At 41.5% G+C, this 18,188-nt stretch overlaps 1 protein-coding gene across 1 annotated transcript; it reads left to right on the forward strand.

Annotated features, from left to right (window-relative positions):
* The first annotated feature begins 3,734 nt into the window (after positions 1-3,734).
* LOC130371818 (transient receptor potential cation channel subfamily V member 1-like) lies at positions 3,735-14,068 on the forward strand. Its single transcript, XM_056577684.1, has 17 exons — positions 3,735-3,759; positions 4,187-4,640; positions 5,154-5,281; positions 5,726-5,878; positions 6,193-6,333; positions 7,549-7,841; positions 8,120-8,299; positions 8,599-8,751; positions 9,179-9,274; positions 9,552-9,622; positions 9,934-10,099; positions 10,834-10,900; positions 11,493-11,664; positions 11,958-12,102; positions 12,446-12,576; positions 13,113-13,222; positions 13,967-14,068. Exons 1-17 carry the CDS (start codon positions 3,735-3,737, stop codon positions 14,041-14,043), a joined length of 2,562 nt encoding a protein of 853 aa, XP_056433659.1. The 3' UTR covers positions 14,044-14,068.
* Positions 14,069-18,188: the final 4,120 nt, after the last annotated feature.

Here is an 18,188-nt window from a genome sequence, read left to right on the forward strand (position 1 = left end):
TGATTCTGATGTAGTTCCGTTGCTGAACTAAGAACCGACCAGACAGTCAACGAGACTACACACGATTCTAGGAGCCGCAACCCGACTAAGCCTAAGGAACTCTTGTAACCGGTCGACAAGACAGTGTGCATGATTTTATGAGCGGCCAAACATAAGCCTCGGGAACACGGATTGTGGAGCCTAACATGCATCAATATTTTTTTATTTGTCCCATTTTACAATGCTTTGCCTTTACTGGAAACAACCTGCACCATGATCTGGAGATTCGATTTTGGAGTGGAAGTGTTGCTAGGCGACAAATTAAATACAGTGAAAATCACGTTTTGTTCCCAGTGGTTAAACTTTGAATTCCCTAGGGTTAAATCGGACAGACCATATTCCTGAACCTTTTCAAGTACTTAAGATTTAATAAGGACTGAATTCTTTTTTTTTTAATGAAATTGTTGAGATATAATGAAGATCTTTTTGTGATTAGAGGACCTTGAGTTTATTTAAACAGTTGGAAATGTGTAAATATAATGAATGTTCCATTTTGATCACAGTTAAAGGACAGAAACCAAAGAGAACCTGATTGGAAAAGTGTTGATTGCTTGACTCACTGATTTGCTTACTGACTCTGCCACGCTTGTGATCCAGGGTGAACAGTACTTCAGAAGCAAGGACCACGACAATGATGAGGTCATCAGACTCAAACAGCTGAGAAAATAAGTATTATTTGAACCAAGCATTACAAGTGAGTGTGTGTGTGTGTGTGTGTGTGTGTGTATGTGTGTGTGTGTGTGTGTGTGTGTGTGTGTGTGTGTGTGTGTGTGTGTGTGTGTGTGTGTGTGTGTGTGTGTGTGTGTGTGTGTGTGTGTGTGTGCGTGTCCATCTGTCCATGTCTGCGTTGTTCGGCTTTCTAACCTTGTGATCGTGTATGTGCATGTAAATACACAGTGTAGGCCTACCCTTGGAGCATGAAGTATTTTATTGTGCGTCTTTGGTAAGGCCATGAGATCAGGGTATATATCCTTCTAGGTTTATGTGTTTGCAATATTGAACCAGTTCTTATAATTAATGATAACAGCATTCATATATGAGGCAAAAACAGATAAGTTCATTGTAAAGAAAAAAGATGACGGAGAAAGTACATCCGGCAAGGCTCGATATGTGAGTTTATGTGTGAGTTCAAACATGTGATTGAAACCCAGGGGAGCCAGAACCAGACCACAAAGACAGTTTGAATGGTTGACTGGTGATGTTAGAAGCCTAGAAAAGTGAGGGACCTGTGTGTGTGTGTGTGTGTGTGTGTGTGTGTGTGTGTGTGTGTGTGTGTGTGTGTGTGTGTGTATGTGTGTATGTGTGTGTGTGTGTGTGTGTGTGTGTGTGTGTGTGTGTGTGTGTCTATGTGTGTATGTTTGCGTGTGCGTGTGTGTGTGAATTTGTGACAGTGGTTTACAGAGCTGAGCAGCCTCTTCATAATGACGTGAGAGCCTAACACATAAAGACCAAGGAAAAGAGGCTCAGAAGGGACTGAATCCAGTCACCCGTCTACCCATTAGGCCTGATCAGTCTTCCAATTCATAAAACACACCACAATGACACTACTTCTTGCCAAACTGCTCTATTTATTAAAGAACAATTGTACACCATCTTGAAATCTAGAAAGAAGATACTTTGGACCCATGAACGCCACTAACGTAGTTAGACTGTTTGATGATCTGGCGATGAATGGTTGAGAAGCCAGAGTAGATAAACAGGAAGTGTTGATTATGTTGTTGATCCTCAGGTGTGTCTGGTTGAGTCGGAGAAAGGAGGACTCCGGAGAAGCTGGAGTCCGCTGGCTCGGCCCATAACATGAAACAAAGACAGTCAAAATCCATACAGAGTGATCCTATAGCTCCTGCTAGGATCCACGGCAGACGCTGTAACAAAAAGTCTAAATGGAGTAAACAATGTAAACATGCACACCAAAAAAATATGAAAATGAAAAAATGTAAAATTCTTTCAAACATATTTAGCGAACAGTTAAACAAATAGCTTAAGTGATTATACAATTAAGGTAAAATATAGAATAGCTGAGCTTCTCCAATAAGGTTTGAAATGATTGAATCAATAAATGTTAGTCAAGTGTGTGTGTGTGTGTGTGTGTGTGTGTGTGTGTGTGTGTGTGTGTGTGTGTGTGTGTGTGTGTGTGTTGCAGTAACCAGCAAAAGTATTACTGATGTTATTCTTTCACATATAGTTAATCGAGATAAGCTCACAAAAATATCACGCTTGTACTGTTGGACTCCTTGGAATCTCAGCTTTCGTATGACATATCATTTGTGGAGATAGCATGTCTTGAAAAACATATTTTTCAAGAACTTGGGAATTAAAGTTCTGCCGGAAGAGGCATATTGGCGATCTGATTGGCAAAAAGGAAATTCTTTTTTCGAGCGATCTGATTGGCTAAAAATATATATTTTTAAGAGCGATCCTATTCCAACAGAACAAATACAATACCACTTCACCAGAAGCCAAGTCCTTAAAATAACACCATGAACACAACGCACAACACAACATCATAACGGCATGTGTGCCTTGTCGTAGTATGGTCCTGACATTTTTAGAGAATAAGAAAGAATAAAGAAAGAAAGCCTAAGAATAACAATAGTTGATAGCTGCTTGCACCAGTCACCTAATAACTTCAGCACAGCAGGGAAGTGCAGAGACCTTCAGTACGGCATTTATTTTAGCATTGAGCTACTGCTCTCTAGTGGACAAACGGCTGCATCTGAACATGGAACCACTGGATGAATATAAAGGGTTGATCGGAGTGACGTTGTTGTTGCCAAATTTCGAAGGCCTTATGAATTAGGAAAATGATAACTAACAAGCTATTCAAGTCAGTACAAAAAACCTCTAGAAAAGGTGCAAACATGGCCGCTTTAAGAATCACACAAACACACACATATAGTTGCGTGGACACGCATGTTTGAATCAGAAATTGTTGGCTGATTACATACTTACAAACGTCACTTTTTGCAGAAGCAAAATGATGAAACCGCACTCTATAGTAACAGTACACACACACACACACACACACACACACACACACACACACACACACACACACACACACACACACACACACACACACACACACACACACACACACACACACACACACACACACACACACACACTTCCATAACACTAAACTAAATCATCAAACACACTATGGCCAAGCACTCAATAAGGAAATAAATAAATAAGTGAGGATTTTCCAAGACATTGGGTGTGTGTCTGTGTTTGTTCTTGTGTGTGTTTCCGGGTGCGGTTAGATGTGGAGCCCCAGTATCTTAGTGTGCTGTCCATTAGAGCGCCTTAATGGTCTGTGCATTACCCTAATGACTTGACGAGTCAGACTCCCACCATCACCAGCACCACACACACACTGGGCACACACACACAGACACATACACACAGACACAAACACACACTGGGCGCAGGGACTCACACAGACACATGCACACACACTGGCCACACACACACACACACACACACATTGGACAAACAACACACACACTGGCAGAACAAACACTCACAAACACACACATGCCATGCTGGCTTTCCTCTTCCTCCTATTCCTCTCCTTCTTACCGGCAGCACAAGATACTCTTTAATGGACCAACGATTGATGGGCGCACTCCTTAACGCACACCGTCACAACGCAAATAAATAAATAAACTAACAGAGGATGATAGGGCACAATGCTGTTCACACGGTCAGACCAGAGTAAGAATGAATGATTGGATGGATATGTAGCCCAGCGTTGAAGTTCTGAGAAGATAAAAACAAAAAAAGGTAAGAAGAACATTTAATATGCTATCATACATTATGAGTAATGTTCTGTTACTGTACTGCATATCTATACTTTTTTTGTAGTTCTCAAAACTCCAAATATCTTCTGATCATACTCTCTTTGATTATTAATAAAGCATTATTGTTATTAACGTTATAATTATTAGCAGTATTCATATAAGATTCATCCCATTTATTTACAAAAGGCTAACTTGTTCCTCATGTTTGTCTGCTGTATCCTGGATACAGGCGGTATCACAACGACTTTTTAGACTTCATCAATCCAGTGGGAACGACCACAAAAGACGATGTGTGGCATGTGAGACAACATCTTCTTGTCTTCTGTGTGGTTTCCCCCCAGTATTACACAAAATGAACCAATCAGGTACCAGCGACAACCTTCTGGGGTCTGACGGGGGTGCTCCTCCGCAGTTCCGTCTCCCAGACTCAGACCCAGGGGGTGCTGCCCCCCCGGAGAGGGCCGCTGCGGGCTCCAGGTGGGGGTTCGTGGGGCCCGCTGCAGAGGAGGAGATCACGGGGGACCCGTGTAGCTCTCCGGAGAGCTGCAGTGAGGAAGACGGTCTCCCGGTCCCAGGGGAGAAGGAGAAGTTCCCGCAGCTGATGGAGGTGGACGACCGGCCGCCCGAGGAGAGGGCACGGCTGAGGGAGCAGTGGCAGAAGCAGAGGACGTCCTCGATCTTGTCTGTCCTGACCATGGGCTGCCTGCGGACCGAGAAGCCCCCCATGGACTCTAACAACCAGGAGGAGCTGGCGCCCGACAGCCCCGTGTGCCGCTTCAGGCTGGAGCCAATCCCGTAAGTACCACAGAACCAAATGCACTCGCTCAGTTGTTAACGAGGATTAGACACAGGTTACATACATGTAGACGGATAATAGCAGAAATACAGAAGGTTGATTAATTGATTGATTGGATGGTGAATTGAATAATGGATGGGTCGATTGATTTTAGAAGAATTAATTAATTACTTACCGTAATTGATTGCTTGGCTGATCGATTATAGATGGAATCATCTATTGATTAATTGTGTCATTGTCTGAGAGGGTTGATTGAAAACTTGATTGATACATTGAGTGGTTGATAATTTATACATGGATTCATTCTGATTTTATTTGAAACAGAATATTCATTCCTAGAAGGGGAAGTAGAAGCCACAATAAACAATTGATGACCTATTTGTCAACAAACATGACGGACAAACAGTCAAAAACATTTCAAGGCAGAAACAAGAACACAATGCACAAGCCTACACAACCACAACAATCCGATAATAATTGTTTGATGGATAATTGGTTTGTATTTTCCATAGTGCCAATGACGAAGAAAGGTTTGACATCGACAAACTGTTTGAAATTGTAGCGAGCGGTGATGTTGAGAGGCTGCATGGACTGAAGGACTACTTGCATAAGACCATGAAACCACTCTCTCACTCACTGTGTAAGTAGACCAAAGATAACCCTTTTTTGATCAAATTTTCGTTCACTAGATTGAAAACTCCAGTGGATGGTGTTTCAGTGTTTGATTCTATACATTGATTTGTTTATTTAGGTTATGTAATATAAAAAATAAATAAACAGTCAAACGGTTTCAAGATTCAATGTTCATTATTCAAGGTAAATTAATTGGTAATTCTAGTTGCCAGGCTTGATTTTATTATCTTATCTAAAAAGTAATGGAGGGAAATGTTCCCTAAAATATCAGTTTGGCAAGGTTTGGTAAGTAACTATTCATTCCAAGGGCCTGATATGGCACACCATGATAGCAGACAATTTATGATTACTTTTTTTATGACCCTGGCAAACAAACTGTAATGGATGTGACATCTCAGTTATAATGTGTAGAAAGTTTAAGTACCGTGAAATACTTCCCTTGAATCCTCAGATCAGTCCCATGGGAAGACAACCCTGATGAAGGCTCTGCTGAACGTGAGCAGTGGCGAGAATGAGATAGTGGACTGCCTGTTGAACATTGCAGAGGACATGGGAGACATCAAGAAGCTGATAAATTTGTCCTACACAAGCTCCTACTATAAAGGTAGTCATAACTCTAAAATCTGTTTGCCTTTGAGCCCTGAATTAGTTAATATGAATAAAGTGGTCAGTAAGTGAAGCGATTCAAATCAAATTAAAAATTTCCATCTGGGATAAATAAATTACCTCTTCTCCAAATGTATTAAGCAAATGCACATTTGAACAATTATTAATGAAGCTGGTCAGTGATTCAGTGATTAAAATTTTTTGTATAATAATTATAATAAATGTGCTGAAAAGTCCAAAAAAAATATGTCCTTATACTGTACAGTTTGTACTTCAAAAACGGTTTGAACTCCATTAAAACCTCACCCGTAGGTCAAACGGCTCTCCACATTGCCATCGAGAGAAGGAACACGTATTATGTGAAGAAGCTGGTGGAGAAGGGAGCAGACCTCTACGCCAAAGCCTGCGGGAAACTGTTCCAGCCTGACAGCTCTGAGCCCAGCTTCTACTTTGGTAAGAGCATGATTAGATTGTCATTACTACTTTTGTGAATTCTCAAGCTTTTGCTTTAAAGTCAACGAAACCAACTGAAAATATACAAAGCGGTTTGAAATTAAACTGTTGATTGCCAAAAAAAGTATGATATCGGTTTAGTTATATTGGAAGATCAAAGTGTGTTGATTTTTTAAATGTTTGAACAAAGTTCAACGGTTAAAAATATAAGTTGCGAAGTCGGAAGTAGTTGAAGTGTCAGAGAATTGGCGGATGGCTTCGATGTCCTACCATGATTCCCATTATACAATTTACGGTTTTAAACTTGGTAAAACCGTGTGAAAAAAGCATGCGATTCCAAGCTAATATGAACATTATAAAAGTAATGTAGTAATGGAGACTCCTGGTGAAACATTTTGGAAGGAGTAGTGCCCAAAGTTTGTAGAGAATAAGAAAGAAAGAAAGAATAAAGCCTAACAATAGTTGAGCGCTGCTTGCAGCATTCACCTAAAGATGTTAACTATTGTTATTATTGTCGTGTAATGCTAAAGGTAGATCTCTGCATGACCAAAGTGAGGGAAATATTTGGGCTTTTGTTGTGTATTTATTGTGGATAAAAAGCGCAACACAATGAGAGGCAGGACATTTCACAAACCCTTGTTTGTTCATGTAGCCGACTAGCAGATGCTTTTACCCGAGAGGCTGAGAAGCATATAATCAATATTGGAGTGACAATGCAGAAAGATCAAGTTTCTAATTGGGACAGAGTGCCAAATAACTAAAATGAATTCATCATTTTGCATGGGAAGTAACATATAACGTATATCTAGTCCCTAAAGCCCCCAGAATGATGAGAATGATGATGACCAATCTTCAATACGTTAAGTCTTAGTTAATTTTTAGTCCTTTGTTACTCTTAAAGGTTTTTCAGTAGATTCCACTTCTGTTTGGGTCTCACAAAGTGTTTTTGCAAAGTGCATTTTATGTCGTTTTTAGCTAAAATTTTAATAGTGGTCCAAAGTGGTGAAGTGAAGCAAAACAAAACACAATGGGGGCTGCTGCTCCCACCTAACACACTTTTCCAGGTAGTTTTAATCAGGTTTCTATTAGCTTTTTAAATCTACTGGATCTCCAGGTATCCTACTTAAACGGGGGTCTCCTCAGCCTTTTAAAGACACAAGAAGAGGCTGCATCAAAACAACAACAGCACGTTGCCAGCGACTGCCTCCCCTACAGGGGAGCTGCCTCTGTCCCTGGCTGCCTGCACCAACCAACCTGAGCTGGTGGACTTCCTTCTTGGCGCGTCGGCCAGCGTCGTGGAGCAGGACTCCCATGGCAACACGGTGCTGCACGCCCTGGTGATGGTGGCGGATGACGACAGCCATCACAACACCAGGTTCATCACGGCCATGTATGACCACATCCTGCTCGCCACCGCCAAGGTCAACACGGACTGGAGGTTGGAGTCCATACAGAACAAGGAGGGGCTGACCCCCCTGAAGCTGGCCGCCAAGACGGGCAAGGTGGAGGTAAAGCTTGCTAGCTAACGTTGCTCTCTTTTGATGCAGGGGGGGGGGGGGGGGGATTGTGACAAGGTGACACAGGATCAGCAACGCCTTGACAGCTGAATGACTCTGAAAGAGTTCCTTGTTTAGGAACAAAGAAGAGGGATCCCTCGTTTGCGATGGTTAAAACATGTGCCGGCGAACGTGGCAGAGATAGAACAACGGCAAAAAATCAAAGCGGGAACGTCGTCTGCTCTGGTTCCCTGGCACACCCTCACAACCTCCCTCTCTGTCCAACACAGCTGTTCAAGCACCTCCTCCAAAGGGAGTTCAAGAACAAGGACACAAAGCACCTGTCCCGCAAGTTCACAGAGTGGGCGTATGGACCCATCAGCTGCTCCCTGTACGATCTGGACTCCCTGGACACCTACGATGACGACAGGTCCATCCTGGAACTGGTGGTCTATGGCAGCGACAACCCCGTGAGTTGAAAGGTCTCTCTTGATGAGCTGCTTGACAATATGACTACTTCTACTACTGCTAGATCAAATGTCTAGGTGGACCTTTATCAAAGGGCTTCACAGGTCCACAGGTAGCCTACAGATCCTAGAGATTATTTCTTCAAAAGGTCCATATTGTTGGATCATGTTAACGATTGGTGCAGTTGAGCAGGTGGATGAATAAAATGTGTGTGCGCATGTGTTTGTGCGTGCATGGGTTTCTGTTCTGTGCATGTATGTCTGTGTGTGTGTGTGCCTGCGTCCGTGTGTGTGTTCTGCAGAGGCGTCTGGACCTGCTGCAGGTGGAGCCTCTGTGTGGCCTGCTGAACGAGAAGTGGAACCAATTCGCCGGCCGTCTCTTCCTGCTCCACTTCCTGGTCTACCTGCTCTACCTCGGGGCCTTCACCACCATCGCCTACAACAAGAAAGACATGGTGAGGATCGGAACTATGTTCCTAGGGTCCTTATAATCTGGCAGCCATATTAGTCTCAGAAATTGGAGTCCATTGGTGAATTGTTTGTAGTTCCATGGTGGCTAAATCGAGTGCTGTGTAAAGGTCATATCACCTTCAATTTTTTTTCAGATAACGATGGGTTCCTTTACAATAATACAAAAATACATTATTTATTCACAGTGTTAAATAACTATTCTGAATAACAATCCTATTTGCTGTTATGATTGTGAATATATTTTATATATATATATTTTTTTAAATTGCCTTAAAAGTAAAACAAAGTTTGCATATAAATGGAAACACATTTACAAGCTTAAAGAAGAGGAACAGGAAAATTGAAAAAGGGAATGATTCATGAATAGTTGAATACCTGTTAAAGCCTATGTGGATACTCTCTGGCCTACAGCATCCATTCCAATCAGTGAAGACCGCCAGAGGATACATGTACATTGTCGTTCGTCTGATTACAGTCATAGCATCTATTTACTTCTTCCTCCGAGGGGTAAGTAAAGGAATGATTTGATTCTGATTTCGAACGAATATTCAGGCGAAGGGTTAGGAAAGTCAATTGTAGTGGCTAGTTTGACTCCCAGACAAAAGGAACTGGGGCCGATGTCTGCATGATACATGTAGGCACCAATGCGATGCATCAACTCTACCTGCTCCATAGTGAACTGTATATTAATTATCTTTGGATGAGTGCCTCTGCTAAGCATCTGTTTCTTTTAAGCTTATAAATCTTATAAAATGTGAACAGGTTTTTGGTTTTCTATTCATAGATCGTGGACTTGATGAGAAAGCGCCCAAAACTAAACACATTCCTGATAGATGGCTACTATGATGTCTTGTTGTAAGTTCATTCCTATTTTTGTTGACATGGCAATATAACGGTAATACAGTTAAATTATTGCAATGGTACAAAACTTTTCAAAGGACAAAACTCGAGCACTTTAGATGAACACTCAACACTCTTTGGGGACATTTAAACAAATGCTAAAATTATGAATTAATAACGAATTTATGAAGATTCCTAATGACAATAATGTGCATACATGCATGCGTGCGTGCTTGCGTGCGTGCGTGTGTATGCATGGGTGCATGTGTGTTTGTGTGTCTATGTGTGTGCATGCGTGCATGTGTGTTCCTGTGTTGTGGCTCCAGCTCCACTCAGGGCTTGCTGTTCCTGGTGTCTGCGGCTCTGTACCTGGTCAGCCGCTCAGAGTATCTGGGCTTCATGATCCTCAGCATGGTGTTGGGCTGGGTCAACCTTCTCTACTTCACCAGGGGCCTAGAACGCATAGGCGTCTACAGCGTGATGATACAGAAGGTACTCCCTGGATAGGAGGATGACGAACATATATAGGGGTGTATGTGCCATGATGCAAACATAGCCAATACCTGCCACTACTGCTACGAGAGGGGAAGCAGTTAGGCTGGTTTAGGCTCTCATAGTTCACAATACATCCCTGTGTACATGTGTTTGGGTGTTTGGGTTAATGGCACCCACATGTTCTGGTTTCTGGTATATGGTTCACAAAACATCACTGTGTACATGTGGGTGTTTGGGTGAAAGGCAAAAAGACATTGCTTGATTGTTAACAATGTTTATAATTGAGCCCCAGCTAAAAAAAAACAGGCATAGAGTATCTTTATGATGTACACATGATAAAAATCCCTTTTGGAATAATTATCTTTAGAACAAAATAAAACATTGCATCATATTGTAGTGTGTGTTAGATTTGGTCCCCGAGAGCTATGACTCCAACCACTGAATCATATTACAAGATTAGTTGAACGTTGGGGCATTAGTGATTCCGGGCACTTAACAATCCACTGTGAATAAATCAGGCACACAAGGAGAAGGCAAGCTTTTACTAAGAGTGTCTGCCGAACAAAGCACCACAGCTGAGTGTGTTATTAAAAACGTTAGGCAGCTCATAAAAGCAAAAAATCATCTTAAATGAAAAAGGTTTCAAAGAAGAAAGCCTGGTGCAGGTCTCATTGGTTGCCATGGTTTCTGTCATGTCAAACCTCATACCTTCTCTCTGTCTTCTCCACGAGGTCCTCACTGGTGACATCATCCCCTTCTTCCTCATCTACGTCGTCTTCCTCTCTGGCTTCTCCGCAGGTGCCCCTGGCTGGTTGTAACCGCCACAAAGGAAATACAATTAAGACACATAGTATATGCATATGATTGTCGATGCACTGATTTATATGATTATGGTTATTTTAGTACTGCTGCTGGTATTCTCTGCATTACCTTCAGTTTACCATTCACATATACATTTCATCTCATTTTCAGTTTCCCTTATTTCTCCAAGTATATTAAAACAAATATGGCAAAAATGTGAATCTAAATATATATATATATGGATCAATGCTGATAGTATCAGAGTGAGGAATTGGCTGCTTAATATGACAATCATCTTCTGGAAACATCTTTAATAATTCAACGTACAGGGATGCCAACTTGCATATAGTGCAGCTACGACTGTCTCTGCATCAACAATGATTTAACCCAAGGTTAGGAAAGAAGGCACCTCAGCGCTTCCACTGGAAAATCCAACCAGGTAGCCGATGCAGACACAGAACATCTCACATTCGTGACACTAATCCCAACAAGCTAAAACCCACCAAAACACACAGGTGAGTTCAGAGCCTGTGCAGCAGCTGCCCTGATGTGATGGATGCTCCCCTCCTCTGCCCCTGTCCCTCCCCAGCCATAGTCACCATGCTCACAGACCAGCCCCAGTGGATGGGGGAGGAGTCGGAGCCTCCGTCCTGCACTGTGGAGGCGGACTGCAAGGGGCCGGACTTCAGGGACATCACCTACACCGCCCTGGAGCTCTTCAAGCTCACCATCGGGATGGGAGACCTTAGTTTCAGCAAGGGGTATTCATGTGTGCATGATTCAATACAGCATGGAGTATCATGGTTTAAAGTCTTATGTTTAGTCAAGTTGATATGGATATATAATAATAATAATAGGAACTAGAAAATGCATTTCATGCAGGAAAAGCGGGAGGTGCTATAGTGCAAAGTGTGGTTGAACATGTTTTAATAAAACCACATAGTGCCTGAGTGGCTCCACTGCTGCTGGATCCAACTTTGGGAGAAGCAACAGCCTATAGAGAACCCCCACACAGTAACTCTTATAACCAGCCTGTTTCCAATTACTGCTCCAGCTATAAGTACGAGGAGTTGCTGTACCTGTTGCTGATTGGCTACATTGTGCTCACCTACGTCCTGCTCTTCAACATGCTCATCGCCCTGATGAGTCACACGGTGGAGGAGACCGCCAAGGAGAGCACCCGCATCTGGAAGCTACAGGTATGGGGGGAGAGACCGTGATGGGGGAGCATCCCCCCACATACACACAGAGTCCAAAATGAACACATTCCACCAGCCAATGGCGGACAGATTTGTCCACCAAACCTGCAAACTTACTGTCTCTCAGACGCCCGAGTGCAAGTCATCCTTGTAATCCTTATATACGTGTGTTCATGTTTGTTTGTGTGTGTGCACACACGTGCAAGATTGTGTGTCTGTCTGTTTGTGTGTGTATGCATCTGTTCCGTGCATGCTTTCCCTATGTGTATATATGTGTGTGTGTGTGTGTGCTGTCCTGTGTGTGTGTGTGTGTGTGTGTGTGTGTGTGTGTGTGTGAGACCAGAGAGCCATCACCACGCTGGACCTGGAGTGGGGCCTCCCTCGGTGTGTGAGGAGCAGGCTACGGTCCGGGGTGGAGAAGGACCTGTCTGGGGGCGGCATGGCCAACGAACAGGGCCGGCGCTGGTGCTTCAGGTGAGGTCCTGTGGCCCACACACACATCCCTGGAAGGACGGATCCCTCTTCTGTGTTCCTTCTCCGGGTTTCTTTCTTGATAATTAGGGTCTAACTTCTTAATTACGGTTACAGGCTATGCTATAGGTTTGCATTGAAATGTTACTGGATTTGATATTCCCAACAATACTTTGAGTGGCTCCAGTGAACAACACAATACAATACTGAACGTTTTTTGTACTATTCATGATATGCTTTTGTTAGTTCATTATCGATGAAAAAGTTTGTGAGCCATTTCCATAGATACAGTAAAGGCCTCCATCTGATGGCTTTTTACAGTGTGAAATTTTGAGATAATAATATATATTGTAATAATGTGTGTAATATCTTTCCATAACCCTTCCCCACAACAAAGCAGCTTCTGCTTAGAATTTATTATTAGGATCATGGTATGACTTTAACTCAAAATAGTTTAGGAACCAGTGACCCCTGATTTGGACATACATTACCAATAGATTAGAGACCTAGTGATTATTTTTCCATTATGGTGTCTAAAGAGTGGAGGAGGTGGACTGGAGCGAATGGAGGGTCAATCTTGGGAACATTAGGGAGGAGCCCATGTCTACACCGAAAACACCAACAGCACCACCAGCTCCCATGGACAAAAGTAAGAGGACTGGGTAACATTTGCAAATTTTTATAAGCAATGTAACAACATGTAACCCTGTTTAGTTGTTATGTTATAACTGCAGAAGCTGTGAGAAGGCGACCCCCCCCCCCCCCCCCCCCCCCCTTCTCACTGTCTCTCGATTATCAGGAAACTGATTGTTGGAATTGTACATCCGCCACAGTAGGGAGCAGTATTTCATTCCATCTAGCCTTGGCCAGGAAATGTTCCCCCATGTAAGTGGTATGGGCTAACTGGCCTTGATTGCTTATTTAAGGGGTGTCTAATTTTGTGGTGGGAGGAGGGGTTGAGGGTAGGTGCTGGCTTGATGTGAGGCCAGTACTGGAAACGCTACGCTATGCTTAAATTATGCTATGCTATGCTAAATTACGCTATGCTATGCTAAGTTGCTAAAAGCTCTTTTTGAAACATTCATTTATATCTTGTACTCTGGATTAATTTTATTTAACTTATTTTGTGTAATTAATGTGTAATTAATGAGGTTCCATAACATTATTACATATTAAGTACAGTTACAGTGCTTATTACAATGAACTTTCTTGCCTAAACTGTTAAACCGATACGGGACCCTGTAAGGTAAAGTGTAACCAATGCATGGAGCGTATTTACTGTATAGATGGTGTACATTGCAGTTTGAACTAAAAACCTTTCAGTTCGGAGTCCAACCTCCTAACCACTACAATATTAAATAATAATCCTCTGACTCTATTTGACCCTACCTAGGCAGAAGAATCCGAAATGTCCTGTGGCTGTTCCGTCAGAGATCATCAAAAGAACAACAGCTGGAGAATGAAGCATAACAAGAATGCCTGGTCGCTGGGGTTGTCATTCACTATACATTTAAATCATAATCAAAAAATCTTTTACTGCTCTGTCTATTATGAAAGTTGAATCATTGAAGTATGACCTTTCTGGGATTTCAAATCATCGTAAAGAGAACAAGGAAATTATATCTGCTTTATATGCTCAAAATGCAATGTTACCTTCTGTTAACCACAGTGGCTGTTAAATGGCATTCAAAAGCCACTTTGCAAAGAACTGTATAACTGATGTAACCTGAATGTCCCCACAAATCTCTGTCTGCTGGATGTTTGATCGGCAGTTTTTCCTCAAAAGATCTGGGTCACAGCACTAGATGTATCCTCCCCTTTCTTGCTCAAATCCCAGCAGACTGAAGAGACAGCTGGACAACTTTAACACATTAATTTGACTGGTGGGGATCTGTAACTATACAGCTCCTGCACAGCCTATCAGCAGCAGCCAAAGGGCAATGTACTTTTTACATTGTGCTCGTGTAGTTCTGTTTTTGTTTCAGAATTAAAAGTTAATTAATTCTATCATAGATGATAAACAACCTGTTTGGACAAATAACGTGACAATACCATGGACCTATTAAAGATTTACCACTCTTTCAATTTTGAATGAAGTTAACTTCAAAATGTAATATTAGAAAAATATAGAATTATAATATACTATATATTAGAATATTATTATATTAGGGAGCTGTTTTCAATACATACCATGGCTAAGAGATTATCAGCAGCAAAATAGAGCTCATAAGTCCGCCCCTTCTGGTAGACCCCCATGGGACCTCTGAGGTCATAAAATATGAATGGGTTTCAATGGAGGGGAAGTAATTATTTTCTGGTCCCAGTCTTTATATACCCCGGATTACACATATTTTGTTTGTTGATTTAATTGATAATTTTTCACGGCCCCCAACCAGTCCGAGTTGACCTTGGCGGTGGCTGGATGTGGTCATATATGGCCGTGATGAACCTGGCGTTGTCCTGGCTGTCGTCATCCGCCACCATCACCAGGGAATGCACCGTGTGATAACACACACGCACACACACACACACACACACACACACACACACACACACACACACACACACACACACACACACACAAACACACACACCCACACCCACACGCACCCACACACACACACACACACACACACACACACACACACACACACACACACACACACACACACACACACACACACACACACACACAGGAAAACTACACTGGGACCATCCAAGCAGACCATTAAAATACATTGAAGGACACTTGCGGCATGTTATTGCAATAATTGGGGGGAGTTCAGTTGAACTAAGTAATTTAATTTGACATAATGTAAGATACCCAAATCCGTTGTAGGATGCCCTCTTGTCTACTTTCAAGACTCCAGAAAGTAAGAGTTTGCTTGGATGGTCCCAGTGTAGTTTGAATAATGCACCCCCTGCCGGCGACTTTCATTAGTTAATGCTGCAATTTTGTCCCCCCCACGGAAGCTCTGCTTCATACGGATACGAATCACTTTTGCTACACTTGTACCACATAGACTGTTGCAAAAGTATCCGCAAGAAAAACAACAGCTGAGACTTGTAGCAGGAGATTCGAGCAGTTGTATCGATGGACTTGTGCTCGCTCATTAAAATGCTCATTGAACATAGCGACAGGGACGCGGGAAGTCAGTCCGAGTGGGGGGTGCTGAGAGAGAGTCTATATAATGACGTCATAATAAATGCTGCGCAACATCCATTTTACAGAGACGAGATGACGGATGACGTCACATTCAGGGCTCCGCTCTGATAAACACTCTACTGGTGTGTAAAAAGAGTTCTGCCAACTAGCAACTGTTATTCACAAACGTTAGCAAGTAAACAATGTGGAAATTATGCCTAACCCACTGGAGACCGCGGCTCAATTTCTGTGGAAAACACATTATCTTTCATTTTAAACGTAATGCTATCAATTCAATTCAATTCAATTCAATTTTATTTGTATAGCCCTTAATCACCATTACAGTCTCAAAGGGCTTAACAGGCCAAATATTTGTGACACCCCCCTTTACCCATGCCCCCACACGGGCAAGAAAACACTATCATGTCATATATAACCACAGACATTTTTAAATTACATAGCTCAGTGGGAGGTGGAGAGAGCTGTGAGCTAACCTCCTGTAGACCGGGGTTCAAGTCTGGTTGATGTCCTCTGATGGAAGACTCTTATCTCTATTTCATGCGAATTATAGAGTCAAGTATAACCTTTGTGATGACATTTTCAGGTGTCTTGATGGTGCTTTGTTAAGATCGGAGGTTAAACACTCTAAACAGCGAAGGTTCGGATCTGGGGTACCACAGTCGCTATTTATTGGTCAACATGAAAAAAACATGAGGGGTAAATGTCGCTTTTTTATCGGCCGTCATGAAAAAAAACACAAGGGGTAACACTGTCGTTTTTTATTGGTCGTCATGAAAAAAAACATAAGGGGTAACACTGTCGTTTTTTATTGGTCGTCATGAAAAAAAACATAAGGGGTAACGCTGTCGTTTTTTATTGGTCGTCATGAAAAAACATAAGGGTTGAAAAAACCCATAACTGTTGTTTTTTATTGGTCGTCACGAAAAAAAACATAAGGGGTAACACTGTTGTTTTTTATTGGTCGTCATGAAAAAAACATAAGGGGTAACACTGTTGTTTTTTATTGGTCGTCATGAAAAAAAACATAAGGGGTAACACTGTTGTTTTTTATTGGTCGTCATGAAAAAAAACATAAAGGGTAACACGGTTGTCTTTGTCGAATAAAATATAAGGGGTAACACTGTCGTTTTTTATTGGTCGTCATGAAAAAAAACATAAGGGAAATAATAGAAATACACACATACATTTTAATGTCATGTATATCCTCTTTATTGATGTTTAATTATTGTGTATTGTCATCGCCTCAGTGGTGCAATGGAGTGCACTCTGCCTAACCCACTGGAGATCGTGGCTCAATTTCTGTGGAAAACACAATATCTTTCATTTGAAACGTAATGCCAACATGTCTATTGCTATTGATATTTATCAAATAAAACATGCGGGGTAACACTGTTGTTTTTCTTTGGTCGTCATGAAAAAAAACACAAGGGGTAACACTGTCGTTTTTTATTGGTCGTCAAGAAAAAAAACATAGGGGTTGAAAAAACCCATAACTTTTTTTTTTTTTGGGTGTCATGAAAAAAAACATGTTGTTTTTTATTGGTCGTCATGAAAAAAAACATAAGGGGTAACACTGTTGTTTTTCTTTGGTCGTCATGAAAAAAAACATAAGGGGTAACACTGTCGTTTTTTATTGGTCGTCATGAAAAAAAACATAAGGGGTAACACTGTCGTTTTTTATTGGTCGTCATGAAAAAAAACATGTTGTTTTTTATTGGTCGTCATGAAAAAAAAAACATAAGGGGTAACACTGTTGTTTTTCTTTGGTCGTCATGAAAAAAACATAAGGGGTAACACTGTCGTTTTTTATTGGTCGTCATGAAAAAAACCATAAGGGGTAACACTGTTGTTTTTCTTTGGTCGTCATGAAAAAAAACATAAGGGGTAACACTGTTGTTTTTCTATGGTCGTCATGAAAAAAAACATAAGGGGTAACACTGTCGTTTTTTATTGGTCGTCATGAAAAAAACCATAAGGGGTAACACTGTCGTTTTTTATTGGTCGTCATAAAAAAAACATAAGGGGTAACACTGTCGTTTTTTATTGGTCGTCATGAAAAAAAAAAGTTGTTTTTTTTGGTCGTCATGAAAAAAAACATAAGGAGTAACACTGTCGTTTTTTATTGGTCGTCATGAAAAAAAACATAAGGGGTAACACTGTTGTTTTTCTTTTGTCGTCATGAAAAAAAACATGTTTTTTATTGGTCGTCATGAAAAAAAACATAAGGGGTAACACTGTTGTTTTTCTTTGGTCATCATGAAAAAAAACATAAGGGGTAACACTGTCATTTTTTATTGGTCGTCATGAAAAAAAACATGACGACCAAGAACTGTCGTTTTTTATTGTTCGTCATGAAAAAAAACATAAGGGGTAACACTAGCCGCGTTTACATGGACACATCTATGCCGCATAGATTTCTATGCGGCATAGAAAATGGTCATGTATACGC

This window comes from Gadus chalcogrammus, chromosome 18, assembly GCF_026213295.1.
Source record: "Gadus chalcogrammus isolate NIFS_2021 chromosome 18, NIFS_Gcha_1.0, whole genome shotgun sequence".
Classification (NCBI taxonomy): domain Eukaryota; kingdom Metazoa; phylum Chordata; class Actinopteri; order Gadiformes; family Gadidae; genus Gadus; species Gadus chalcogrammus.

Bases quoted from the DNA above. Each gene is read 5' to 3' on its own strand.
- LOC130371818 (XM_056577684.1), top strand. From the start codon at position 3,735: ATGCTGTTCACACGGTCAGACCAGA. The intron at 5,282-5,725 runs GTAAGTAGACCA...TTGAATCCTCAG, and splicing joins ACCACTCTCTCACTCACTGT to ATCAGTCCCATGGGAAGACA. The intron at 10,100-10,833 runs GTACTCCCTGGA...CTTCTCCACGAG, and splicing joins ACAGCGTGATGATACAGAAG to GTCCTCACTGGTGACATCAT.